The following is a 26,639-nucleotide window of genomic DNA, read 5'->3' as shown; positions in this document are numbered from 1 at the left end:
GAAGGGAAAAAAAGAGAAAGTCAAGATAAACTGTGAAGTGTTGTGTATAGACTTGGCTCCAGATATTCCTTGAGCCCCAAGCCTGGGGAATAGCAGTTTCAGGCTGAGGTTACAGCTCCTCAGACTCTGGGAGCTTTCGGACCCAGCCCTGAGCAACCCTGTTGAAACTGGGTCTGCGAGGGAGGGAGAGAGGGAGGGAGGGAGGGAAGGAAGGGAAAAAAAGAGAAAGTCAAGATAAACTGTGAAGTGTTGTGTATAGACTTGGCTCCAGATATTCCTTGAGCCCCAAGCCTGGGGAATAGCAGTTTCAGGCTGAGGTTACAGCTCCTCAGACTCTGGGAGCTTTCGGACCCAGCCCTGAGCAACCCTGTTGAAACTGGGTCTGAGGCGGAGGAGTTCCAAGCCACTGAAAGGCTCTGGGACAAAGGGGGTGCCTGCCCGGGGAATGGTCTCCCCCACGAGGGGTCCTCCAAATGGCACTGGGGTCCTGGGAAAGAGAGAAACAGGAGAGGTAACTGTGTGATGGGGGATGGCAGCACATGTGTGGCCCCTCCCTGCCTTTCTTGGGACCTCAGTTTCCCTTTGTGAACAGCAAAACTCTGTTATTATCATTAACCAGTGTCTCCAGTTCTGTCCTGTCGAGGTCTGCTCCCAGTTAAGAAGGGGGAAGTTTCCAGAGTCAGAACTGGCTTGTCCCAGGCAAACTCTAAACTCCGCTCCAGTCAGCTCTGGAAGAGAGCAATACTGGAGGAGCAATACTTGTCCCCTCCCTTACAACAAAAGAGCCACAACCTGGAGAGCTGAGATGACTAGAAGGAGTGCTGAGAATTAGCAACATGCAAATGACAAGCAGGGACCAACACTTATCCCCACAAGACCAGCTGAAAGGGACAAGGCCTCACTGGTCCTCTGCTGGTTAGAGGAGAAAGTGGTGCTTTTACTTCAGAGAACAATTTGGTAGCATCTTTTTCAATCAGAAAATATGTGAACTATGTCACCCAGCATCTCCATCTTTAATCGCACGGCTGGGGGAGACTCAAGCATGTATGTGGCAAGAAGCAGACAGCAGGGCATTAGCAACAAGCCCAAAGCAGCCCCGGAGCACCTGACAGGGCTGGACAAGCCAGAGATGGGCCAGCAGCAAGGGAAAGGGAATTGATCTATATGTATTAGTATGGTGGGTTTCAAAAGCAGTGCTGAATGGAAAAAAAAAAATGTGAGCTACCTAAAGAAATGCCACATATTCACAGATACTCACACTCACACAGCAGTGCCACATGCCCTCTACATAGGCAGCTACCTGAACACAACCCTAGTACCACTGCAAAGGAAGGGGGATTGGAGGATGGCCAACAAAGAGGTCCTGCTTTAATTTGCAGTTGACTAATATTGTGTGTGATTTTTAAGCCTTTGGGGGGTGCGGAGCTGTGCAGGGTATTGAGGATGGGCCTGGGGATGCTGGGCAAGTGCTCTATCCCTGCTTCATTTCGTCAGCCTTTATTTTTTATTTTAAGCAATATAGAAAGTGGTATTCATGTAGTATTGTCCCTGCAGCAGGGGTCAGTGGGAAGAGGGGTTTGCCTTCGGGTGGAAAGGTCAACCTTGGCCAGGGCCTGGGATCCTGCAAGGAACGCTGCGGGGAATACCTCAGCTAAGCTCTGCAGAACAGACTAGGCAGCATCCGAGCCCTGCAGGCCTCACAGTTGGACCCTTGACTGGGAGCCCAGAGGCCTGGCTGAGCCTGTTTGGCCACCAGTAGTGCTACTCCTCTCTCAGCCTCACTTGTCCCTTCAGTCCCTGAAGAGGCCACCCTAGGCCCCTTCTGCTAGGAGTGGACCTCAGCTACCATGCTGAGGTAAAGGAGTGGGTGGGCTCCTGAGCCAGCCAGCTTCAAGACTGAGCCTGCTGAGGCTTGGGATACATAGGCAGGCAGGGGCTGAGGGCTGAGGAGGAGAGGCAGCAGTCTTGCCACCTGGTGGGGAACTCTAGAATGTCTGCTAGGATCTCCTGGCTCTCACAGGGACTCTTGAGCCCACTTCTTCCTGTCAGGGCCCTCCTTGGCCAGTCAGCTGTTTGGAGCAGTCAAGTCTCCAGCACCCCATTCATGTGTCCTTCCTCCTCAGGCCTGGTTTCTAGGCCTAGCCTCCACACATGTGGTCTCGGCAGGACAGCTGGATGGCAGTCTCCTCTCTAGACCCTCCTTTTGTCCTCACTTACTGCAGCCCAAATCAGAGGAACGTGTTCAGAAATAGCATGAGGCCAAGGCAGTCAACTGCATTGGAACCGTGAGCTGGTGCCCTCCTGCAGAGCAGCCTCCAGCCAGGCTCCCAGATGATATCCAGGCTCTGTTTCCTTCTGTTCCCCAGCCAGCTTTTCCCATCATTCCTGCCTGTAAACGATAACAGCAATAGCAGCACCAACAGCTGCTTATTACCTGACAACCTTTGCCTGTGACTTCTCATGCCGTCTTTATAGCAGCAGCCTGATGAAGTCTGGAATGTTCTGTTTTACAGGTGGAGCAACAGAAGTTCAGACAGTAAGTCGCTTGCTCAAGGCCACACAGCCAGGTCTGGAGCCTGCATTGACACCTCCATTGAGGCCATACACTAAACCAGTTTAGGCCATTCTCAGCAGCCCTCAACTGCTACTTCCTGCTGTGGGCAGCCTCAAAGCCACCTTCCAGGCCTTTTCTATTCTACTGGTAAAATTAAGATGCGGGTGAGCTTAGGGCTGGTGAGATCTGGGGCGCCCCCAGAAAAGGACAGAGTTTTTGATGTCTATTAGGTGGCTACTGCAGGGATGGAGAACAAGACAAACCCAGGCCTGAAGTCAGTGCTGTGACTTTGAGCAGGCTATTTATTCCCCCAACCAGGCCACTTCCTTTGCAGGGGAATCTTGTGTCTGCTCTACCCTGTGGCAGAGCTGTGGTATATTCAATACATACATACACACATTTACTGAGCACCTACTAGGTGGGAGGCAGTTTTCTAGCAAGATCTCAATAAACACTACAAACTGCTGGGACTAGAGCTGGCAAGGGGAAAGTGCTCTTGAAAGCCACTGCCCACCCCACCCGGCCTGGCAGCTTTACTTGTTGAAGTTCCGATAGTCACCCCGGAGACTAGGGGTGTGACTGCCAATGTTGCTTGCGCTTGCATAGTTTTGGTAGCTGACGAATTCCTGCCAGGGGCAGCGGTAGCCCTTTGGGATGGCGGTGTGGTTGAACTTCTCAGGAGGGATGCCCTTCAGCGGCTCCGCGTAGCCTGGGAATGGAGCGGCGGCCCGTGAAGGGGGTGCCAAGGTTTGGTCCCCTCCTCCTTCACCCCATTCCCACCTTGCAGGAGACTGTGGGAGGAGTCTGGAGAGAGGAGGGGTGGGACATTCCCATCCCGGACTGGAGGAGGTTTGGAGCTAGGGTCCAGCCAGCATTCTACACTCCTTGGCTACGTGACCTTGGGCACAGTGCTGTGACTCTCTGGGCACTGGATTCTGGTGGTGGTGGTGGTGGTGTGCCAGTGCCTCTGTCTGTGTCTGTGTCTGTTTGTGTCTGTGCCTGTGCCTGTGTCTGACTGTCTGTGTCTGTTCCTGTGCCTGTGTCTGTCTGTGTCTGTGTCTGTGTCTGTGCCTGTGCCTGTGCCTGTCTGTCTGTGTCTGTGCCTGTGCCTGTGTCTGTCTGTGTCTGTGCCTGTGCCTGTGCCTGTGTCTGTCTGTGTCTGTGTCTGTGCCTGTGCATGTGCATGTCTGTCTCTGTCTGTGCCTGTGTCTGTGTCTGTCTGTGTCTGTGCCTGTGCCTGTGCCTGTGTCTGTCTGTGTCTGTGTCTGTGCCTGTACCTGTGTCTGTCTGTGTCTGTGCCTGTGCCTGTCTGTGTCTGTGTCTGTCTGTGCCTGTGCCTGTGCCTGTGCCTGTCTGTGTCTGTGTCTGTCTGTGTCTGTCTGTGCCTGTGCCTGTGCCTGTGTCTGTGTCTGTGTCTGTCTGTGTGCTGTCCCTGCCCCCATCGTCCACACCGGTGTTCTCAGGGCCCCCAGCCCCCAGCGCAGCCACTCACCTGGCGCCAGGGCGCTCGGACCACCTACGGACTCCGCCAGGGCCGCGGCTGGGTGGGCGCCCCCTGGGTCCAGGCTCGAGCCTGGGAACGCGTGGAGCTGGGAGTCGTAGTTCTGCTCCTCCCGGCCATTGGCAACCTGAGCACAGGGGCCGGCGCTCAGAGGCGGCCAGCGGGTCCCAGGCACTCCCTTCCCGCAGCTTCCCCTCCGGAGTCTCCCCTCATTCTCACCGTTCCCGCCGTACTATAGGTCTCTTTTTTCCGGGCGCTTCCAGACAGGATCTGGGGGAGGGGGGTAAACCTCGAGGAGGCTCAGCGGGGCAAGGGGCCAGGGCTTCCCCTCCAACCTCCCAAGGGATCCGCAGGGGGAGGAAGGAGGATAGGAAGGAGATCCCAGGGGATGTAGGAAGGATGAGTTGACAGTTCACAGCGATAAGCCAGTTCCTACACAGCGGAATCTCAACAACTTTCATTGCTACTGTAATATGTAGTTGGTATTAGACACTTCCTGAGCCTCAGTTTCCTTCTGGGTTGGTGATATATCCACCTCGAGTCTCCGTGAAAACACACGTGAGGCCCTTAGCTGCCACTATCTCAGGCATGAGGCAAAGGTGTGTCTGTCTCTGGCTCTCTCTCTCTCTCTCTCTCTCTCTCTCTCTCTCTCTCTCTCTCCCCCAGTACTGAGTGATGGAGTTCTGAGTGATGCCTTTGACTTCCTTACTACTTTCTGAAATTGCTGCATCCTCAGCCCGCTCACTTTTTGACTTTGGACAACCACCGGCTCTCTCTTGGTCTTAGCTTTCCCAAAGGCACATTGAGGTTTCTCACCCCCTGGAGACTTTCCGAAAGTTCGAAGGTAAACCTTTGCACTCGGCGCTGCCTCTTCTGGAAGAGGAGGGACCCACGATTGTTGTGCAGGGACAGCTCCTCTATCATCAGGTCCTGAGGCACGCTCAGCTTCTTCCCCAGATCCAGCGTAGGGACTGCAGGAGAGGCCAGACAGGGCTCTTACTATCTGACCAGGCAGCCCTGCCATGCCACTGCAGACACCTGCCCCAGCACCGTGCCTCACAACAGAGCGTGTCAGAGTCCATCTTCTCTGGAACTTTGCCCAACTGATGGGCTAGAAAGATACTTCAGTGTGAGGCTTGTGCTCCTCAGGGTTGAGCACTGTTGTAGAAGTTTGGCCATTTATACTTACTCTGTGAGTTTCCCATGCATCCCTTTGCCTAAATATTTATTTATTTATTTTGTTGTTGTTGTTTTTGTGAGACAGGGTCTCCCTATAGCCCCAGCTGACCTGGAACTCGCTACCATGCCTGGCCAGACTCTAAATAGTTTTAAAAGGAAAGCTACAAGTATGAAAATAATAAGCGAAAAAAGAAGACTTCCGACCAGGATGGAGTGACCACTCACTAAGATGGGGGAGGTGGAGGGAGGAGAAGATTGGGGGGGGGGGGGTTTGGTTTTAGCTACGTTTCCTTTTTTTTTTTTTTTTGGTCTTTTTGAGACAGGGTCTCTCTGTAGCCTCAACTGGCTTGGCACTCACTATGTAGACCAGGCTAGCCTCAAACTCCCAGAGATCCACCTGCCTCTGCCTCCCAAGTGCTGGAAAAGATATGTATCGTTTAGATTTAACTTATATATTCATATCTGTTTTTTAATTAATTATTTTATTTTATTTTAATGGTATTTTTTGAAACAGGTTTCCCTGAAGTCCCAGCTGGCCTGGAATTCACTATGTAGACCAAGCTGGCCTTGAACTCACAGAGATCTGCCTGCCTCTGCCTCCTGAGTGCTGAGATTAAAGGCCTAGCTTGTGTTTGCTTTTTAAAAAGATTTATTTATTTTTAGTTTTATGTGTCTGAGGGTTTTGCCTGCATGTATCTACTGCATATGTGCCTGGTGCCCAAAGAAGCCAGAAGAGGGCGTCAAAGCCCTTGGGGTTACAGACAGTTGTAAGCTGTCATGTGGGTCATGTGGGTGCTAGGAACTGAGCCCAGGTCCTCTGCAAGAACAGTAAATACTCTTACCTACTGAGCCATCTCTCTAGGCCTTTATTTTTTTATTTTGAAACAGGGTCTCATAAAGTCCAGGCTGTTCTTAAACTTGCTATGTGTAGCTAAGGATGAACTTGAGCTCCTCATCCTCCTGCCTCCACCTGCCAAGTGTTGGGATCACAGATGTTCACCACCACACCTGCCTCATGTTGCTTTTTAATGGAAAACATTACATCTCTTCTCATGGTTAGGATCAGTCATTATCACCGCTTAAGGATTTTCAGGGCTGCTAACTGTCCTTAGTTTGGATCCCATCCCCTTGGTGCCTCCCCTCCTAGTAAAACACATACTTTTATGTTTAACCAACAAAGGAAGTTTTGGAGGACAGAGTCACAAAATGCTAAGGATTGGTAGGAGAGGGTTCTGTGTGGCCAGCATATTCCTCCCCCCCCCTCTCTCTCTCAACATCTGATGCAGGGTGGGGCTGTTGTTCAGTGACAGAGCACTTGCCTTACATATGCAAGACCCTGAGATCAATCTCCTCCAGCACAGCAAAACAGAAATAAATACAATAAAATCAGATACACAGAGCCTCTCGCACCAGCTGTATAAATGGCATTCTAAGCTGGAGGCTGGATGAGGTCAGGAAGAAAGCAGAAGTGATACAGAAAGCCAGTGATTGAGCCCAGAGTTCTCTTACACTTTGGTGGGGGAGAAGAACATGCCTTGGAACTTGGAAAGGGGGAACCAGTGAAGTAGGAGGAAATGTAGAGAGGGTAGCACCCTGAAAATCAAATGATGAAAGATTTCAGGGATAACAGACCTCCCAAGGAATTGAATGCTGCTGACACGTCAAATATAGTGAGACTTGAAAACTGACCATTGGCGTTAGCAGGTTAGGGTCAGCAGTAATCTCTTCTAAAGCAATATCCATGGAGCATTTGGCTGTGAAAGTGTGGCTGGAGAGGGCTCAAGAGGAATCAGACAGTGGAACAAGTTTAACAACACTATGAGGGGCAATGAGCCAGATCTAGGATGTGGGACCTTTTAGAAGGGCAGCTGGCTAGAAGGACATGGAAAAAAAAGAGAAGCGTTGTCTTAAAGATACTTAAGAGACATGGCAACCAAGTAAGAACCACGGCCATTGCTTGGGTCCTGTTTAAAACTACAAAATTAGAGAAAGCTGTATACAGACTAGTAATCAGATGATGTTAAATCGTTATTGCTGGCTCTGTGCAATGTGATAATATTTTTGTGGTATATAGGGAATGCCATTTTTCTTAGTCCAGATGTGGGCCCTTGGGGTGCGGGGAAGTGATGTGACTCTCTGAATTAACTGGCTTGTCTTCTATTTTTTGTGTGTTTGGAACTAGGCATAGTAAAATGTTTTTAAAAAGAGGATGGAAAGAAATGTATAGACACTTGCTTTGAAGGACTAACTGCAGGCACCTGTGGGGTCAATAGGGGCTTGTTTAGAAGGCCAGCAAAGCAATAGAGGGAGGAGAATTGTGGAAGGAATGTCCTCGAGCCTAAAATGGGGTAGTTTTCCATGCTCTGCTGCAGGATTGAATCTGACAGGTACCAGCAGAGTCCACTCAGGCTCCAAAGCGAGAAAGCTGAGCACACAGTGGCACAGACTTGAGCAAGTGGACAGATGTGGTGGGGGACTTGCAGATGCTTCTATTAATGACTTCACTTTTTTCCCTATAACCTCAAGGAAGGCCATTTGCTGAGATAAGATGTGGGAGAAGGGAGTGGGATTCTGGGGGGTGAGAAGAGAGGTTGCCAAAATCAAGAGCACAACATAGGAGGGTGCACAGACTGTGGACACAGCTGCAGGCAGCACAGAAGGGCCATGGGTACTGCTTCCACTCCATTCAGTGGAGTTCCTGAGAGACGCCAAGAAAGGGGGTGGCTTTTATTAACAAATATTTAAAAGCAGGATGCAGCTGCTGCAACCTGTAATCCCAGCACCCAGGAGGTAGAAGCAGGATAATCAGGAGTTCAAAGTAATCCTTGGTTACATAGCAAGTTTGAGGACAGCCTAGGCTACATGAGACCGGGGGGGGGGCAACAACAACAACAACAACAAAAAACAAACAAACAAAAAACCCAGAAGCAATAGCAACAACACCCTCCACATACCATTTATTTTAGGAGCACTTTTTACACACTAAGAGCAAAAAAGAATCTACTCTAGGGGCTGGAGAAATGGCTCAGCAGTTAAGCGCACTGGCCACTCTTCCAGAGGAGCCAGGTTCAAGTCCCAGCACCCATAAGGTGGCTAACAACCGTCCATACCTCCAGTTCCAGGGGATCTAATGCCCTTTTCTGGGCATTGCACTCACACATACATGCAAGCATAATATAACACTCATACACATTAAAAATCAATAAATAAAAAGTTTAAAAAAATGTAAAGGAATCTAAGTTAAATAGTGGGGGCTCCAGAAGAATACCTCTTCTAAGATTCTATTTATATATTAAAATAGGATTAGGCTTGGGCATATACCAAACGCTCTGCAGAGTCATGTCATGTATTAGCACTGACTATGAGACTTAGGAAGGAAGAAGGCTGCAAATCATTTACAATGTTTATTGTCATTGGGTTTCTTCTTCTTCTTCTTCTTCTTCTTCTTCTTCTTCTTCTTCTTCTTCTTCTTCTTCTTCTTCTTCTTCTTCTTCTTCTTCTTCTTCTTCTTCTTCTTCTTCTTCTTCTTCTTCTTCTTCTTCTTCTTCTTCTTCTTCTTCTTCTTCTTCTTCTTCTTCTTCTTCTTCTTCTTCTTCTTCTTCTTCTTCTTCTTCTTCTTCTTCTTCTTCTTCTTCTTCTTCTTCTTCTTCTTCTTCTTCTTCTTCTTCTTCTTCTTCTTCTTCTTCTTCTTCTTCTTCTTCTTCTTCTTCTTCTTCTTCTTCTTCTTCTTCTTCTTCTTCTTCTTCTTCTTCTTCTTCTTCTTCTTCTTCTTCTTCTCGTCTTTTTGAGACAGGGTCTCCCTGTAGCCCCTGTTCTAGAACTCACTATATAGACCAGGTTGGCCTTGAACTCACAGAGATCCGCCTGCCTTTGCCTCCCGAGTGCTGGGATTAAAGGCATGTGCCACCAAGCCTGGCATTTTTCTTCTTTTAAAAGTGTGTGTGTGTGTGTGTGTGTGTGTGTGTGTGTGTGTGTGATGCATGCACATGAGTATACAACTGTGCATGCCCATGCAGAAGCTACAGGAAAACTTTAGGTGTCTTGCTCTACTGATCCCTGCTTTACTGTCTGGAGACAGGTTCTCTCACTGTTTGGAAGCTCACTGCTTAGGCTAGGCTGGCTGGCCATCAAGCTTTCTGCCCCTTTAACCCCATTGCTGGGGTTTCAGGCACATGAAGCAATGCTCAGTGTTTTTTACGTCAGCACTTGAACTCAGGTCTTCATGCTTGCATAGCAAGTGCTTTTTACCCACAGAGCCATCTCCGTAGCCCCTATTGTCATTAACAAGAGAGAGAGAGAGAGCTGAAAACTTAAAAATATGAAAGACTAAATATAAGTAGACACATAATAAAAGTCTTCCACCCCTCAAGTCATATTCTTAAACACTATGCAGATAAACTGAGCTCAGTTGCTATTAAAGAGCAAGATAAGAACCTCTCTGACTAAATCTATTTCTAGGAATTCATTGTTGGGAAAGAGTTGAGGAAACATTGCTCAAAGATAGATGTACAAGGGTGTTTGTTGCAGTGGGGTTTAAAATTGTGAGAACTGAGGGACTGATGTTGGGGTGAGTGTTGCACAGCTGCGCTTGGGAGTGGCAAATGGACACAGCTTCTACAGAGAACTGCCTACTGACGTAGAGGCTTCTGGTTCCCCTGTTTGGGCAGGGTGTATTCTATGAAGCAATTCAGGCTCTGGACACCCCCAGCTGAGCTACATCACCATGATCATTTGCACAAAGCTGCTGAGACTCTTCTCAAGGATCTCACCCAAGACAAGGCTTTGGGATGAGCATTTTGAGTTGGTTAGATAGAGAAGACTTAGCCAAACAATGAAGTGGCAGCAGATGGGAGGAGTGCAGTGAGATAAACCATGCCAGGATGGAAGAAGTCTGTGGAATGCTGTGAAGTGTAAAAGGAAGCCATCTGGAGAGCATGACCCATGTACACTCATTCACATAAACATGTTACACAGGAGTAGAAGAATTTACACCAATATGTTAACACTACTTAACATATTCAAATGGCTCTGTTATGAAGAACTTCCGATCTCTCGTGTTTTTTGTCCGAGTGTTTTTTAATGAATGTGTTATTTGCAGAACCATAATAGAAATAGCAGATCTGGGAACAAAAGGATCAACAAGGAATCCTAGATCTGCTACCTACCAGTCATGACCACCTAGCTCCTCTGAGCCCTGTCTCTCATCTGCAGAATGGGCATGATAATATCTAACTTAGAGTTGTTGTGAGGCTCAACTAACATAAGGCATAGCGTCTAATCCTCAGCACCCAGCACTGATGGTAAGTGTTGTGGTTATTGTTGCTTTGCAATGAGTATTTTTAGGTGGTGAGATTTATTTTTCCTCCCACTTTTACATTAAAAATGTCTTTGGTGTCTTAGTGATAATAAACAAATTATATATTTTCAAATCTGTTGTAAATGATGTGTGTCGATATTTGGGGGTCTGTAAATAGTTGCATGGACAAAAAAAAAATAAAAATAAAAAATAAGATGCGATGCCTGACTCCTGACTCTTCCAGTTAAAGCAGCAATGCCTCCCTGAGTTTGCATAGCTGAACACACAAACTCATGGAGGATACAGGCTGGGAGTGTGGCTCAGTGATAGAGTGCTTGTCTAGCATACATGAGGCCCTGCATTTGAGCTCCACCACCCCAAAGGCAAAAATTAATGAAAGATAAATAGAAACATGACAATAGCAGAAAGAGGCAAGAACACACAAGATAGGTTAAAAGAATAACTGACATATAAAGCCATATGGGCTGAGGATGTAGCTCAGCTGTTAGAGTGTTTGCTTAGGATGTCCTGGGCCCTTTTGATCCCCAGCACCACATAAAGCCAGCAAAGGGGCTGGAGAGATGGCTCAGTGGGTAAGAGCACTTGTGCACATATGAGGACCTAAGTTCAGATTTTAGCACCCACATAAAAATCCACACACCTGTAATGCCATCACTGTGGAGGGCAGAGACAGGAGAATTCTGGGGGCCTGTTGGCTAGCCAGCCTAGCTCCAGATTCAGTAGGAGACCATGTGTCAAAGGAATCTGGACTTCTACCAGCAGTGCAGAGCCACAAGTCACACTAAAGCTTGAAACCCTCAACTTAATTAAATTAATTTTTTAAGTGTTTGAAATGTTCTAATAAACAAACTCATTATACCAGGAGTTCTTAGAGGTCTTATAAAGTTGCCAATCATGAATGTTAGGTAACTTATTCATAAAGTTGAGCAAGGTTTTAGGTAAAATTGTTGAGTCTAACCCACTCTTACAATCCTCCTCCTTCCCCACTCCTGTTCCCAGCTGTGGTCACTGGGCTGCCTGGTCTACCCTGAGGCCTCAGTGAGACCCACAGTTGTAGTAACCAAGGGCAAGAGTGTGGGGAGCTTGTAGCCACAGTTGGTACTGGCTACAAAGTCCTCGGGGTTCAATTAGGCCTTAGCGAGGGCTGGTAATGGGGGGATCTTGGAACCAAGGCCCAGGCTGAGACACTAAGCTTCAACTGTAACTGCTACATGGTGATAGAGAAAGTTCTCACAAAAAGCCTCAAAAAGTGTCCCAACCAGGTGGCAGATACCACCTGTAGAACTCACATGTGCTTGCCAGACCTAGGGGCCAGCAGGCCTCAATGGCCATAATCTGAGATCAAAAGGAGTTGGAGGAAAGCACAGGGCTGGGTCCACTTACCTGGTCCAGAAAGGTCCCCTGCGACAGCCATCACTGGCTCCTTCTGCTCCTTGGGGATCATCCTGTGGAAGAAAGACTCCCACAAATGGCCTAGGCAGCCTCTTTTCCTCCCCAGTCCCCCTCCAAGGCCCTTGTCCACCAAGCTCCAGCCCCGAGTAGCCCATAGTCACAAGCAAGGGCTGGCAGAGTTGAAGGGTCTTTGCAGTCTCCATCTGGAGCAAGAGACTGAGGCCCAAGGATGGATGCCACACAGTTCAGAGGCCAGCTGGTCTCTAGGGCTGCCCTTATGTCTGGGGCTTCAGGGGTGGGGGAAGTGGGTCTCAGACATAATTGTCATCTGCTGACCCAAGAAAGCTGGAGGCTGGAAGAAGTTGGAAGGAGAATAGTCTGAGTTGAGCTGGGGTTACCGTGGATCTGCACACAGGCACTTCTCCCTCTGTCCCAATACTTGTTCCTGAAGCTGGTTCAACATGATAGACAAAACCATCACCCATCCTCCTCTGTCTCTCCTCCCTGGGCTACTTTCATGGCAGCAGAACTGTCTCTGGAAAATGCCAGTCTGACTCCCATTCTACCAGCTTAATTAATCACTACGTGGCCCTTTCTAATGCAATTTGCTTTCAGAAATCTGGCCCTTGCCCATCTGTCTGGCCTTAGCGCCTAGAACCATCCCTAGCCCCAAGCACTAGGCCTGCCTGTCATTTCGTCTTTTCCTCTTCCTTCATCCTTCCTTTTCATTTCTTGCTATTTTCCAGGAATCTTGAAGCAGATTCACAAACACAAGCTCCAAAGAACCCCTGTGAATCCCCAACCCAGTTTCCCCAGCTTGTGTCAGAAGAGGAAGCTCCTCATTTCTGCCCCTGCCAGTGTCCCTCTGCTTGGCTTTCAGGTCATTCACTCCCTCCATCTGTGTGTCCACACCAGCGATGAGCAACCTGAGTCCAATACGTTTGACTTCCTTTGCAAGTATGAGAAAATAGCTCTCCAGCTCTGTGTCTCAGTTTCCCTTTGTAATTTAACAGGATTGATTGGACTAAACCCTGGGGCTGGGCCTCAGAGCATCCACAGACCTCTAAAACTGAATGTAAATTTGAGCATATCTGCATGCCACTGGGGCAAGGGTCTCAAAAGAATTGAAAAGAGCCAACTGTGACTGTGCTGGGTTAGAATGCCACAGTCCTCCAATCTGTCCCTGGATAAACATTCCTACTAAAATACACAGACTCTGGGAAGGGTCTGTAATTTATAGCCTGGGAGTTGTTTCCCTGCAAGGCCTGAAGACTGAGCAGAGCCATCAGCTATCCCCTACATTTAATCCCTGCCATTCCCTCCCATTTGATGACCAGGATCCTGGAGTTTATAGTTCCTTCTGCCTAACCAGAGCCTAGCCTTGGTGAGGCCCAAACTCCCCAGATCCTCTACAGAGCCCTGCCTCTGCTGGGAGAGAGGTGTTCTGCAGATTGCTTAGAGCCCTCTGTCTACTCACCCTGGCTCCCAAGAGCTCCCCACAGATGCTGGTACCCAAGAGGATGAGGCCACAGCGGGTGGGAAAGAATATCAGACCCTCCAGATTAACACCTTGGTTGGGAAGCTGGAGTTGCGTGGTCAGTGGCTGTTGAAGTCTGCGGTCAGTGGTCAGCGGTCAGCGGTCAGCAAGCAGGGTGCGCCCTGCAGCCAGTGCTGGCTTCAGTTGACAAGAATCATTTCTTGCCTTGTCGTGGGTCACAGCCTTATTTCGGGCTGCAACAGGAGCCGGGGCCAGATACTAAAAGCACTGGGCCCTAGGGAGGACAGGTGCCCCGGCAGCAGGCCCTTGCAAACAGAAAGGCTTGCACCCATGGGTACACGCACTTTCACATGTGCACATGCCAGTCACCTGGGAATGCTGAGAGCTGGCTGCTTTTACTGCAGCTTTGTAATTGCTGTATCTTTAGTGCCTAGAGTGATGCCTGATAGGAACTCAATAGATGCTTCCTGGATGAATGAATGCATAGGTGGATGAAAAAAATGTCCCCCAGTATCTTTTCTGCCTTTTTTTTTCAATTATTTTATGGGTTGGAGAGATGGCTCAGATATTAAGAGCACTGGCTGCTCTTGCTGAGGACCTGGATTCAGTTCCCAGCACCCACATGGCAGCTAACAACCTTCTGTAACATATATATATATATATATAGCCTGCATATATATAAGTGCACCTGTGTCATGCAATGCCTGTGGAGGTCAGAAGAGGGTGTCAGATCCCCTGGAGCTGGAGTTATAGAAGGTTAATTGCTGAGCCATCGCTCCAGCTCCTTATTTTGTTTTTTGAGACAGGTTCTCCCTGTAGCCCCAACTAGCCTGGAACTCATTATATAGACTAGGCTGGCCCTCAATCTCACAGACATCCACCTGCCTCTGCCTCCTGAATGCTGAGATTAAAGGTGTGTACCACCACACCTTATCTTCCCCCAATATCTTTGCTTGACTTTTTCTTCCTCCCTCTTTCTCTCTTTCCTCCTTCTCTCCTTCCCTCCTGCAACCTTCTTACATTCTCTGAGTTTCTATTCATAAACTCAAAATAAAAGCCAGGGCTCTACCCTCAAGGAGCTCAGCCAGCTCAGATTCAGACTAGTAAACAGCCTTAGTGCTGCATCATGAGAATTGCTCTGGGATAGCCCAGGAATCAGGAGAATGTGGTGCCAGCACAGCCTGGAACCTGAAGAGGTTTCCCAGAGGAGGAGGTGTTGGAACTGAACCTTGTAAGATGCCAGATACATGAAAGTTCTTTAGGCAGGGGGCAGGGCTTTGCAGGCAGAGGGCAGATCACTTGCAAAGACTTGGAGGGTTGGTAGGTAAGGCCAGAGCTGGGGGACTGGGGGTGGTACTATGAACTAAGGGCAGATGGTGGTTAGGGGCCAGCTTTCAAAGGAAGCTGTGTTACAGCAGGTTGCTGTAGTGATTAAGCTGGTGGAGTATGGTCAGGTTGACATTTATCTGAGATAGCTCTGCTGCTAAGGGGTTGGAGGGGGCCCGGACTAGAGGCAAGAGGATTGTCCTGTAGCCAGCAGAGAGATGGAGGTGGCTGGCTTGGGGAAGAGAAAAAAAGGGGTGGAGACGGGGAAAAGGCACTGTGGGACACTTAGAGAAAGACCATGTCTTGGTAAGAGACTGGAAATGGGAGGTGAGGAAAGGGAGGACCAGGTGGGGGTGAGGTCAAATGGCAACCTCTTCATTCCATCAGGGATGAATTAGTTTGAGATACCCAAACTAATTGGTGGGAGACACCACCAATAGGCAGTGGGATGCTGTCCTCAGGAGAGGTTCTACCCAAAGTTATGACAGGGTCAGAGGTATATAAGCCAATCCCAGGAAAGTGTGGGCACAGCAAGGCTCCCTGGGTCCAGGATGGGAAACATATGAGTCTATCAGTGCAGATAGTGCAGGAGTGTTTTCTGCCAATCCCAGGAAAGTGTGGGCACAGCAAGGCTCCCTGGGTCCAGGATGGGAAACATATGAGTCTATCAGTGCAGATAGTGCAGGAGTGTTTTCTGACACCTGGTCAGGGCAGCAGCCTGGCCTCTGTTCTGGTCTGCTCTGAGCTCTGTTCTCTGCTGCTTGGGTTCCTTTGCCTAGTTTCTGCTAGGCCTGAACCTTTAGAGGATAAGACTAGAGGAGGTTTGCACCTAGAAGTGAGGCTACAATCACCTTTTCTGGGCCCTTAATTATCTTGGTCTCATCAGGGCTGCCTGGAATTAGATATATCTTACCTTGGTGGCTCCTCTTCCTGTCCTGGAACCCTGTCTTCCATAAGGAAGTAGCCCTAGAGCCCTGGGCCCTGACCCAGCCCAGCCCTGCCCAATCCAGCAACAGCATCCTGTAGCAGTACCACCCCAAGATACATCTAGATCAACTCTCCCATCACCCAGGTGGGGAAACAGACTTGGAGAGGTGGAGGGAAGGGGCTCAGCCAAGACCACCTAGCTAATCAATGACAGAGCCTGGGCTTCAACCCAAGAACTTCTATGGTCCCAAGTTTTTCCATTGTTCCCCATCTGTTCTCATGGCTGCTGATTTCCAAGCTCCAAAACCATGTGTCTCAGATACACAGAATCCCATGGACTGGTACATGCTTTGGAGGAAGGAAAAGGCTTTGGGAAAGTAAAAAAATGACACTGGCGGCAAAAGAATGCAGTAAGCATTTATTGCGCTGAATTCTACAGAAAGCGTGATGCGGGATAAAGGCAAGCTCTAGTGGGTTAGAGGAAATGGGCAGGGAGAAGGCAGTCACAGTGACAGAACAGCAGGAACAGAACTGTAGTCTCCCAAAGCTGCCTCCTGCTGGCTCTTTGGGGAAATGTGGGCAGAAGCTTATCTATGCTCTCTGGAAGGCATCCTTAGCTTGGGACTCCTTAACTACAAGGGATGCTACAATGGGTAGGGGTTTAGGTAAGTGTGTTCAGTCATTATTAACCAAACAGGAGTACCCTCTCATCTTCCCAGTAAGGCCTGGTTCCCAAGTCATAGGCATTAGAACCCTCCGAGATCACTAAAATGCACTTCACCCCAAACCTGACTTCGTTCCATCCTGACCTTAGCTTTCCCCAGCCTTACTCAGGTGCTCCAGGTTTAATATCACCTTGATAGGTGGGGTAAGCCTACTGATTACCCCAAGCCACATAGTCCCTCACCTTTAACAACATCCTGATATTCTTTCACCCACATACATTTGCTCCTCATCCAGCTTCAGCACCCACCCCCAGATATTCTGAACCACTATGGTTACTACCAGCCAACTCTGAAAACTACAGAACTCAGGCAAATTCTTCTCAGTGTCCCTCCTAGGGACTAGAATTGGAGCCACTGAGGTTTAAGGGACAGACTGCATCCAAGTTCCTCAAGGTCACTGGGTTCCAGGCATCAGCTCGGCCACAGTGGGATACCAAGATGGACAGACAGTGACCACTCTTCTGGATGGTGCAGACACTAGGGTGGGCCTGAAACTGCAGTGGGGGGTACTTCCTAGGTGTCCAGAAACAGAGGCCTATTCTGGCATGACCCCTTGACTTCCCACTCAAACTTCTTTGTCCCTGAATTCAATTCCTGTGGTCTTCCCCCGGACCCTTTCCCACTTCCTAATACTTTGGAATGCATTTCAGAGTTCAGGGGCCAGCCCCATCCAATGCTAGAATCTCCTTTATGCATCCTGGGCATGGTTTGCATTTTCTAGAAGAAGGACCTCTTTGCCTCCTCTTTCTAAATAGGTAAGCCCCAACAGAAGGCAGCCAGATGGGGGTCTCTAGTCCTTCTCTCTCCAGCTTTGAAAAGTCCAGAACTTGTCATGAACATGCCGAGAAGCAGAGATGCAGGAGGCCAAAGAAGTAGGCCTGGGGTACTCAGCCCCCTACACAATGTTCTTCCCTGGCCACCCTGAGCTGGGGTAGAGAAAGCATGAGAATCTCCTTGCCCCTTTCCCCCAGAGGGGCCAGCCGGGCACCTTGAGCTGGCCTGGGAGATCTCTCTAAAGGTCACTAGATAAAAATAGAGCTTGTCTGAGAAGGGATGGAAAACAGCTGCTCCCGTCTAGGCCTTGGTGCCAGGGAGCTGGATGGTCAAGCCAAGGGCTGGGTCATGGCCTAGGTTCTTTTGAACACACCCTTCATGTGCCAGACTTCGGAAAACCAAGCAAGGGAGGAAGAAGCTCGGAATCCTGACATGCAGCAGGTCCAAAGGCCTGATTCAGAGCTGCACCCTTCAAGGCAGTTTGTGGATAGAAGGGGAAAATTTGACGGTCAGAGACTGCTTTGGCCAAAAAGCCACGTTAAACAGCTGAGGATCAGAGACAGGAGACTCTTGCTTAGGGTCACACAAATGAATGACAGAGCCAAGGTCTAGAACCCAAGTTTTCGTAGCTCTACTCCATCTCCAAGATCAGAGTTTTCCTTCCCTGCACCCTACCTCGGGCTGTCCAATGAGGTTAGACCCTTTGGGGTCTCGGTGCTGGGGTTCCCCCAAGCCTGATGCCTGTTCTGGCTTGGCCTTCCCCGGGAGGGAGTGGAGCTCTAGGTGGTACAGGAGGCCTCGGTGGGGAGGCTACCACGCTTGAGCCTCAGGCTGCCGTTCCAGCCGCGGGGGCAGATGTTGTAGCCGAGGATGCCAGGCGACTTAACCCCTGAGTCCTCGGAGTCGAGGGACACGTCAGAGTCTGTGGGCGAGCGGCGGTAGGGAAAGGGCCTGGACGGCGCCGCCAGGGGGCTCCGGGGACTGGTGCACGACGGGGGCCCGGCAGGCAGCGGGCTCCGACGGATGGGTGCGAACGCCGCTCCGCGAGCCGGGCCTGCGGGGCGAGAGGGCTGTGGGGAGGGCAAGCGCGGCGGCGGCGGTGGCGGCGGCACGCGCGGCGGGGAGAAAGGCCGCAGACTCTCTGCGCCCGCCGGCCGCGGGGAGGCGCTCTTGCGCCGGGCCGCGTTGATGATGTTGCGCGCCAGAAGCGCCTGCAGCTGGCGGCTCGGGGGGCGCGCTTCGGTTTCCGGTCGCAGCGGGGAGACGGAACGCTCGCTCCACGACGGGGACATGGGCGGCGGCGGCGGCGGTAGCGGCGGGGGGCTGCTCATGCTGCCCCCGCGGCCGGGCTCCCACGGCCCGGGGCTCACCCAGCCGTCCAGGCTGCTGGGGGGCCGGGAAGCGCCCGGCGTCCAGGGCGGGGAGGTGGGCAGGCTCTCCGGGCGGTCCTGGGGAGAGAGCAGAGAGGATGGGGGCAGGATTAGTATCCGGTCCTCTAGAGCCAGGTTTGGGAAGGGATAGGGTGTGCAGGCCCATTATTCACGGATGGAAAAGGTACCCATCAAAGTCAGCTGATACCTGCAGTTAAAACTGAAAAGACCCAACTGAAGCTTTACGAAGTCTTCACTCTGGTGTCAGGCCCTGCATTTGACATGGAGATGACTGGGTGAAAAGTGCTCGATTTGGGGGCTGGAGTGATAGCTCAGCGGTTAAGAGCACTGCTTGCTCTGGCAGAGGACCTCGGTTGGGTACCCAGCGCCCACATGGTGGCTAACAACCACTGTAACTCCAGTTCCAGGAGATCCGACGCCCTCTATGGGCATTGCAGGACACGGGTGCACCTACTTGCAGGAAATAGACTCATACACATAAAAAGATAAAAATAATAAATAAAATATTTTAAATGCTTGATTTGGAGATAGACTCCCTCCCTCACTTAATGAGAATGAGCAAGCAATTGTCCAGCCCTCTAGCTTTCCATTTCCTCCTGTGTAAAACTGGGTGCCTATGAAATCTTGAGGAAAGAATAATTTATGTGAAGGAACATAGTATTCATTAGCACATTCCTTGGAGGAAGCTGCTGAGTAGACATTACCCTGAGATAGGAGGGATACACACAAAAAAGTGATTACCTCTTAAGAAATGGGGCTAGCAGGCACAAGGAACACAGCCACGAGGGGCCGGAACAAGTCTTTTTTTAAGGTTATTACTTTCCATATGTTTAGAGGTTTAATTGTGTGTGGGGGGGGGTGTATGAGTGCAGATTCCCTCAGAGACCAGAGGTGTTGGATTCCCCCTGTAGCTGGTCATGTGCAATTGTGAGTCTCCTGATGTGGATGCTGGGAACCAAGCTCTAGGCCTATTAAAGAGCAGCAGATACTCTTAGCCACTGAACCCCATCTTTGTAGCCCCATGTCTAGAATTTGGAACTATATGGTTGCATTACCTGTCATTTTTAAAAATTATGTGACTTTATATATAAATTTTTTGAGAGAGGATTTCAGGTAGCCCATGCTGGTCTCAAACTCAATATGTAGCTGAAGATGACTTTGAACTTCTGATCCTCTTGCCTCCACCTCTCAAGTGCTGGGATTACAGATGAGTGCCCTTACGCCCAATTTATAATTTAAAAATAATAACTACCACTATTAAAATTGGACCAAGTGAAGGACCTTTTCCAGCCCTTGCCATGTTGCCAGGTCACCTCTTCACTTCTTTTCTGTGGGTGCCTAGAAGAAAGAAGTTCCTACTGATAAATGGAAACACAAAATGAAGGGGCCACTCATCTCTGGTCAGCACTCTCCCCTCCTTGTACTTTTCCCCAGTATGGACAGGGAGCATGGCTCCAGGAGAACCAGATAGTGACCAGTTTTGAGGTTGAAAAGCATAGCACTATATTCACTGGCACACCTGCTTCCTGCCTCTTTAAGGACTTAACCATCTGCAAGGTCCAGTCACATCCTTCATCTCTTGATTCCTCACAAAGACTGGTTAGGAAGCTGGCATTATCACACCCATTTTACTCATGATAAAAATGAAGCTAAGAAGCATAAACACCCCAGTGTATTCTCTCTACTGTGTGTGTGTGTGTGTGTGTGTATGTGTGCCTGCTGTTCAAAGGCTATACTATGTTTAAAATTTTAAAGTGGAGGCCTTGGGAATTGATGCCAAACATGCATGCCTTAATCCATCTAGCTGTTCATCCATATTCTGGTAACACACAGTCTAATTTGGCACTCAGTTTAATCCAAGTTCACCAGCAATCATCCATCCATCCCAGCCCTAAGCTAGTGGGTCCAGCCAGTGCCTTCTCCCCCATCAAAATCATCCACAAGATCCATTCTTTCATCCAGTCAGCAATCTGATATAGCCAAGCCAGTCATTCTTTCAACCAATGGAGAATCTAGTTTGTCCCAATCAAAAGGTAGTAATAGAGACAGGTGGTGGTATCTTCAGTCAGACAGCAGCAGTTGCCAGATAAGTCCAACCTCAGATCCCTTTCACCTAATAAGGAGCATTAGAACAGTCTGAAGAGGACATTTTTGGTGGGCTGTAATGTTACAGTGACCTGTAGGGGCTTTCTAGGGTATCTAAGCTCATCAAAGCAGTAACTTAAAGCTCAGCACAAGACGTCCTCCCTCCTATTCCCAGGGTCAGAGCTGTGCACGCATATAAGTCAGAGACACACCCTAGGAAGCTTGCAGCCCAGGGCCTGTGGGAGGCAGACTTGATGGGCAGCTTGACAGGAGGCTACTGCCCCAGGGTCAGACAGGAAGAAGGGCTGAGATGAGAGTTTCAGGGTCTAAAGCCAAGTCCTAGGGACTCTCGTGTGTCCCAGTACCTGAGTGCCACCCTGAGCTCATAACCCAAGCCAGTCAACAAGTGGTTAGGCAGAACAGGAAGAGGAGGTTGGAGGAGCTATAAGAACTGTCCAAAACTAAAGTTTTTCTCTGCCTCTCCTGCTCATAGGGGATTGCTGGGTCCAACAAGTACCAATAAATGAGTTCAGCCAAGGCCATGTGAAGTGGAATGGCTCAGGCATGGGTTAGAATGTGGAGTTGAGCCAAGTCTGACCTCATGCCGACTGCCATGTCTCAGGACTGACTGTGTATGCAGGGGCAGGGGGTGTACAATACAAAAAAGCTGCAGGGATGCAGAACCTTTCTGCCAAAGGGCTCATGTACCATATCCTCTCAACTCCTTGGCAATGCAATGGATAGAAATTCAGAAAATAGACCCAGCCCCACAGCAGGGCCTGGCATGGATAGAGTGGAGACATGAGCTGAGCAGTCAGTCAGGGACTATCACAGACTACACAGAGCTCCCAGATCATCTGCAGTCCTGTTATTGCACAGAAGGGGAAACTGGGGCCAGAGATAGGGAATGGCCATGCAAGGCCACACAGAACCCAGGTGCTGATCTGGCAGCATGTTCTTCTACACCAGGGGCAGAAACTTGGTGTTTTCAGGAGCCAGGCAGAGATGGTGATAAATGTGGGAAACAGCCCAATTTAGATAGTATAGAAAGCAGGGGGGGGGGAACCTGAGGGCACTGGAGAGGGAATATTCTGGTAGAAGACATGTCAGTCCCATTTGAAAATAACTCAAGAGCCAGGCATGGCAGCTCATGATTATAATCCCAGCAATCAGAAGGCTGAGGCAGGAGGATCACTGTGAGTTCAAGATCAGCTATAAGCCATGTTTCAAAAAGAAAAAGAAAAAAAAATCAGGGGCTGGGGAGAGGTCCCAAACAAACTGGGCCGTGCGGCAGTGTGTTCCCCCGTCTTCAACACACCTTGGGCCAGACTCAGGGAAGGAGAAAAGGGAAGATGGTGCTCTTCTTTCCTCTGCAGCACACAGCTGACCCCTAGATCCAGACACACAGCAGGTGTAGCAGCACACAGGGACACAGTCTCATGCACACATACTAGCTAAGCAATCCCACTTCATTTTCAGGCCTGAACCAGGGAGGAGAGATGGAGGCCCAACTCATAGCAGCAACAGCGCAGAAGAAAGGAAGAAGCAAGGCAGATTTGAGGCAGAGTGTATTGAAAACAGGAGAGAGAACGAAGTGGAAAAGAGCTCAGAGGCCGGAGTTGCAGGACGGAGGGTGGGCTCTTCCACTGATGGCTTCTGGGGTGCAAGGGAGCGGGGTCCCCCCCAGAGGCACATTTTGTTCTAGACTGAAGGAGCTGAGTTCACTCACAGCTCCCCCACGCATCCCTCCCTTCTGTGTGGATGAGCTCACTGACAAGGCACCCCTGTTCCCATGGTGACAGGCTCACAAAAAATGCAGGCTCAGCCCAGCATGGGCACCGCCTCCACCACCCCTGTCCCTCTGGGATCCCAGAAATAGGGCTGGGAAAGAAGAAGTGTGTGGTCCTCACCCCAGGTCTTGGGAAGCTTCCATCTGAATGTGTCTTCATGTGTCTATATTCTCTCACCCCCTACAAAGACTAGTTCTGGGGACTGCACCATATCAAAGGGGCAGGGAGTAGAGAGCTTGGGCCATCTGACTCCACACCCTTTCTGTATGAATAGGAAAACTGAGACCCAGAGGTATAAACCCAGTCTGTCAGAATCCAAGCCTAAGTCCCAGGCTTTCCCTCAAAACTCTAGCGTCTGCCCAGTCCCTCCCTTCTAAGCTGCTGTGCCATGCTCCCACTGTCACCAGCCGTTCCTGGGCCCAAGCCGGCCTGACCCAGGCAGCTGATTCTGTGGCCTGCTGCAGCAGCTCATTCCAACCATACCTCACTAGCCACCCTTATGCACATCTAACTCCTTTGTCCCTCAGCCCATTCCCTTCCCTATCCTCCCCACAAGTCTTGTCTCCTCACTTCTGAGGCCTTTATCCCACTGCACCGGCCTACCTTCTCAACCTTCAGTGATTATCTGAGCTAGAGGACCCTATGTAAATGAGAAAACTGAGGCCCAGAAAGGAAAAATGACTGCAAAAGTCACCCAGAAAATTGGAGGTGTGGATGAGATCAAACGCTCCTCCCTCTTTCAGCCTGTTCCATTGCACTGAGGTGGCTTCTTCCAGTCATAGAGACCTTGGCAGAGGTCATTATACCACTAGCCACTCTTAGCAGCACACCCCCATCTGCACAGCTCTCCTCAGAGTGTTCCTCTCAGGGATCCCTTGGGATGTCGCTCACCCCAGCACGGTGAGGGCAAGGCAGTGGGGCTGAGGCCCAGGAGGCTCCCTGTGTGGAGTCAGGTCCTGGAGAGGGTATGGAGGCAGCAGAGTCTCAGAAAAAAGCATCAGAAAACAGTGGTGAGCTAAGTCCACAGGCAGTAGAGGGACTGAGCACAGGAGGTGGTGGAGCCACGCAAAGCTCTCAAGCAGTAGAGAGGAAATGTCCAGAAGGCAGAAGGGAATAGACAGCCAGTGGAGGTGAAAATCTAGAAGCAGGAAGCAGGAAGCAGGACCCCAGGACCCTGGGCCCTGTGAGGGAAGGAGCCCCTGGGCTGGCAGATTCACAGGTGCTGGCAGGGTCTGTCTGTTCCAGAAGTCCCCACTGGGACCCTTACGGACCTTTTTCCAGCAAGACGCTGGTATCGGACTCCCATCTCTGAAGCTTGAGGGACCAGAGGAAGCCCCTCTGCTCATCAGGGCCTGCTGAGGGTGTCTTTCTCCATGACCCTCCTTCCCACCCAGACATGGAGTCTAAGCCCTCTTGTCTGCAGCTCAGAGAGGGAAGACCTACTCAAGGTCACACAGCTAGCTGGTTAGCAACCTCTGACCATGAGCCATGGAAGCCAATCCTCACTAAGCCCTGAGCCACATCCTGCCATATCTGTTCTTCAGCCTTCAAGAAAGGGCCTTGACAGGCAGTGGGATGGGTTATTTGAAGCAGAAGGAAGGCTTCCACACCTGGGCCTCGATGCCTGCATTCCGGGTGGAGAAGGAGGGCCTGGGGGCCTGCTTGGCTCTGGGAGACCACGCCCTGGAGGGAGACACCGGGGAGATATCACTGCTATAGGTGGGGCTCACAGCAGTGGGCTGGAGGCCATCCTGGCCTGGGGAGGTATAGAGGCCCAGGGAGGAACGGGAGGGCCTAGGTAGGGCAGGAGATGGTGGGAGGCCTGCCCTGGGCAGGTTGGGCACCAAGTCCAGAGAGCTAGGCTTGGCTGGGGAGGCAGTGCGAGGGGAGACAGTGCGTGAGGCAGCGCGTGATGACGCAGTGCGTGGAGAGGACTTGGCGGGCTCCTTGATGGGTGACAGGACGTAGAGTGAGGGCCGCATCTGGTATGGCTGCTGCTTGGTAGGCTCTGGGCGCAGGACCCCATTCTCAGGCAGGTAGCCATGGTAGAGGGAGGCAGGTGGGGTCCGAGCTGGGCTTAAGGATGCCACTCGGAAGCCCCCAGGGGCATTTGTGGAGTATTTCCAGGATGAAGGCAGGGACATGGTAGGTGAAGGGCAGCGGGCCAGTTCAGCATGGCCTGAAGACTCAATGACATATTTCTCCATCCGGGACTGGCGGCGGGCATAGAGCTCGGCCCCTTTTCCTGAAGCCTCGGAGAGGTTCTGGTTGGGTTTGGGCTTCGGCTTGGCCTGAATGCGGGGTGACTTGAGGCAGGAAGCCCACTCAGGGACAGCCTCCTCAGCCGCTGCAGGGCTGGCCCTGCCTCGAGCTACTGGCTCCTGCTGAAAGTTGGAGGCTTCAGCTCCCAAGGCAAAGGGCTCCTCCTCCATGCCCACCTCCCCATGGTCCCTCTGCCTCCGCTTCTCATCAGCTGTCTGCACCAGGTCCAGCAAGTCTGGATTTGGAGTCACCTTGGGCTTCTCCACAAAGGTGAACATGGATTTCCTGCTACCTCGGCGGGCCATCGACTCTTCCAAAATGCCTGTTTTGCTGGTGGGAACCACCTGGCCCTTCAGATGAGGAGGCTTGGGGTCAGAGCTGGGGTACAGGGCTGAATAAGAGGGTGGAGACCTAACCCGGGAAGCCACAGGCTCTGTAGACAAAGTCTCTGCATAGGTGGGGGGTGGGGTGAAGTGGCGTCTCTCCAGGGCTGGGCTTCGCTGTCCAACCAGCCTCCTTTCTACCATGGGGCTGTGGGACATTATATGTCTCTGTGGTTGGGGACTTCTGTCTACCATGGTGGTAGCCTGGGGGGCCCAAGTCTTCTCCCCAAAATGTCGTCTTCCTATCATGGGGCTCTGGTCCAACTGGCTGGTGCCCCCTTGTGACTGAATCCCGAAAGGTCTGGCCGTCCTGTTGACTACAGATGCGGGCTTGGCCAGTGTGAGATGGACTTCACTGTATACTTTGGTGGGCGTGGTGGCAGCTACACGTCCAAGCATCTCTTGTTCTGCTGATGTCACTAGGGTGCTGGGTTGGACGTCAATGAGCAGGGAACTGGACATGACATCTGCAGCTGGTGGCCCAGAGCTAGAGATGGGGGTAGCTTCTCTGGAGAAGGCGCTGGTGGCAGATGGTGGAGTGGAAACCTTATCAATCAGGAGTATGCTGGACCTCACCTCCTCTGCTGACACCTGGAGTTGCCCATCAGCACATGGGGTGTTGGGTTTGGAGTCAGGTGTTGTGCCATTGGGAGGACACTGTGCCTCAGATGAATTCTGTTGGACGGGGGCAACAGTGGCTGGAGGATTCTGATTGACATCAGTGGTGGGTTGGTTGTGGTGGCTACTGGAGGTTGATGTGATGATGGCACTGGATGAGGAAAGGTTCTGGTTGACATCTGTAGCTGGACTGTGCACCTCAGTTGTCAGAGGGCTTGATGGGGACTGCTGAGCCTCTCGGCTCTGGGATAGGTGGAGCCCATTTGCTGTCAGAAGAGCTGCATTCTCCTTCAGGTAAACCACCAGTGGTACCTCTTCTTCCTCGCTAGCAGCCTTCTCCAGGTGCTGCAGCAGACTGGCTTCCTCTGAGTACCCCTCCATGCTGTGGCCAGGAACCCCTCTGGTAGGGTTCTGGGGGCTGGGGTGCTTTGGAGGCCCTAGCTTGGATGGGGATATAGAACTCAGGATGAGCCCTGAGGCATGGTGTATGGGGCTTGCAGAGTGCCCTGCTTGGAAGGCCTCTTGACTGGGCTTTGGTGGCCTCTGGCCACGGCTCTCCAAGGTGAACTCGTTCACCCTCTGCCGGCGCCTGTTGAAGAGCTGGACTCCTCGGGAGTTGGAGCTGGGAGGGGTGGTCAGCTGGGCTGCAATCTGCTGGCTCCGTGCCTTGGCCTCCTTCAGATCCTTCCTCGTGAAGCTAGTGCTCCGGCCCAGTGCTGCAGAGAGGACACAGGCCTAATTAGCAAATGCGTGCTTAGACAGTCACCATGCCCCACCACATCTGATCAATTCCCTGGAATTTGATTTTTACTAGAATCAACTGTCATAGAGATACCTGACCCATCTTTCAAGGCCCAGCACTGCCTCCATGAAGCTTTGGCCTGCCCTGGAAGGATTCTCATATTCTCTTTCTCTCT

The 26,639-nt window shown here is 50.8% G+C and overlaps 2 protein-coding genes across 6 annotated transcripts in view; both read right to left on the bottom strand.

Annotated features, from left to right (window-relative positions):
• Positions 1-256: 256 nt before the first annotated feature.
• Positions 257-11,995, bottom strand: Myoz3 (myozenin 3). Its single transcript, XM_008849401.2, has 6 exons — positions 11,935-11,995; positions 4,872-5,026; positions 4,275-4,325; positions 4,047-4,182; positions 3,092-3,263; positions 257-487 (listed from the first exon to the last, which is right to left on the bottom strand). The coding sequence occupies exons 1-6, from the start codon at positions 11,993-11,995 to the stop codon at positions 319-321; spliced, it is 744 nt and encodes a 247-aa protein (XP_008847623.1). The 3' UTR covers positions 257-318.
• Positions 11,996-16,093: 4,098 nt separating this feature from the next.
• Positions 16,094-26,639, bottom strand: part of Synpo (synaptopodin) — a 66,596-nt gene continuing 56,050 nt past the window's right edge. For 4 of the 5 annotated variants that reach the window (XM_029554225.1, XM_029554224.1, XM_029554226.1 and 1 more), the window contains 2 exons: positions 24,070-26,438; positions 16,094-18,641 (listed from right to left, as the gene is read on the bottom strand). In XM_029554225.1, coding sequence (XP_029410085.1) covers positions 17,973-18,641; positions 24,070-26,438 — 3,038 coding nt within the window. In that variant the 3' untranslated portion in view covers positions 16,094-17,972. Of the gene's footprint in view, positions 18,642-19,844; positions 19,923-24,069; positions 26,439-26,639 lie in introns of those variants that run through there. The other variant, XM_029554227.1, reaches the window with a different exon arrangement.

Source organism: Nannospalax galili, unplaced genomic scaffold (assembly GCF_000622305.1).
Source record: "Nannospalax galili isolate Female #2095 unplaced genomic scaffold, S.galili_v1.0 scaffold704, whole genome shotgun sequence".
Lineage (NCBI taxonomy): Eukaryota > Metazoa > Chordata > Mammalia > Rodentia > Spalacidae > Nannospalax > Nannospalax galili.
Note: the sequence above shows the minus strand (reverse complement) of the source record. Positions and strands in the feature narration are given on the sequence as shown.

Bases quoted from the DNA above. Each gene is read 5' to 3' on its own strand.
- Myoz3 (XM_008849401.2), bottom strand. From the start codon at position 11,995: ATGATCCCCAAGGAGCAGAAGGAGCCAGTGATGGCTGTCGCAGGGGAC. The intron at 4,183-4,274 runs GTGAGAATGAGG...CCCTGTGCTCAG, and splicing joins CCTATAGTACGGCGGGAACG to GTTGCCAATGGCCGGGAGGA. The intron at 488-3,091 runs GTAAAGCTGCCA...TCTCTTTCCCAG, and splicing joins GACTATCGGAACTTCAACAA to GACCCCAGTGCCATTTGGAG.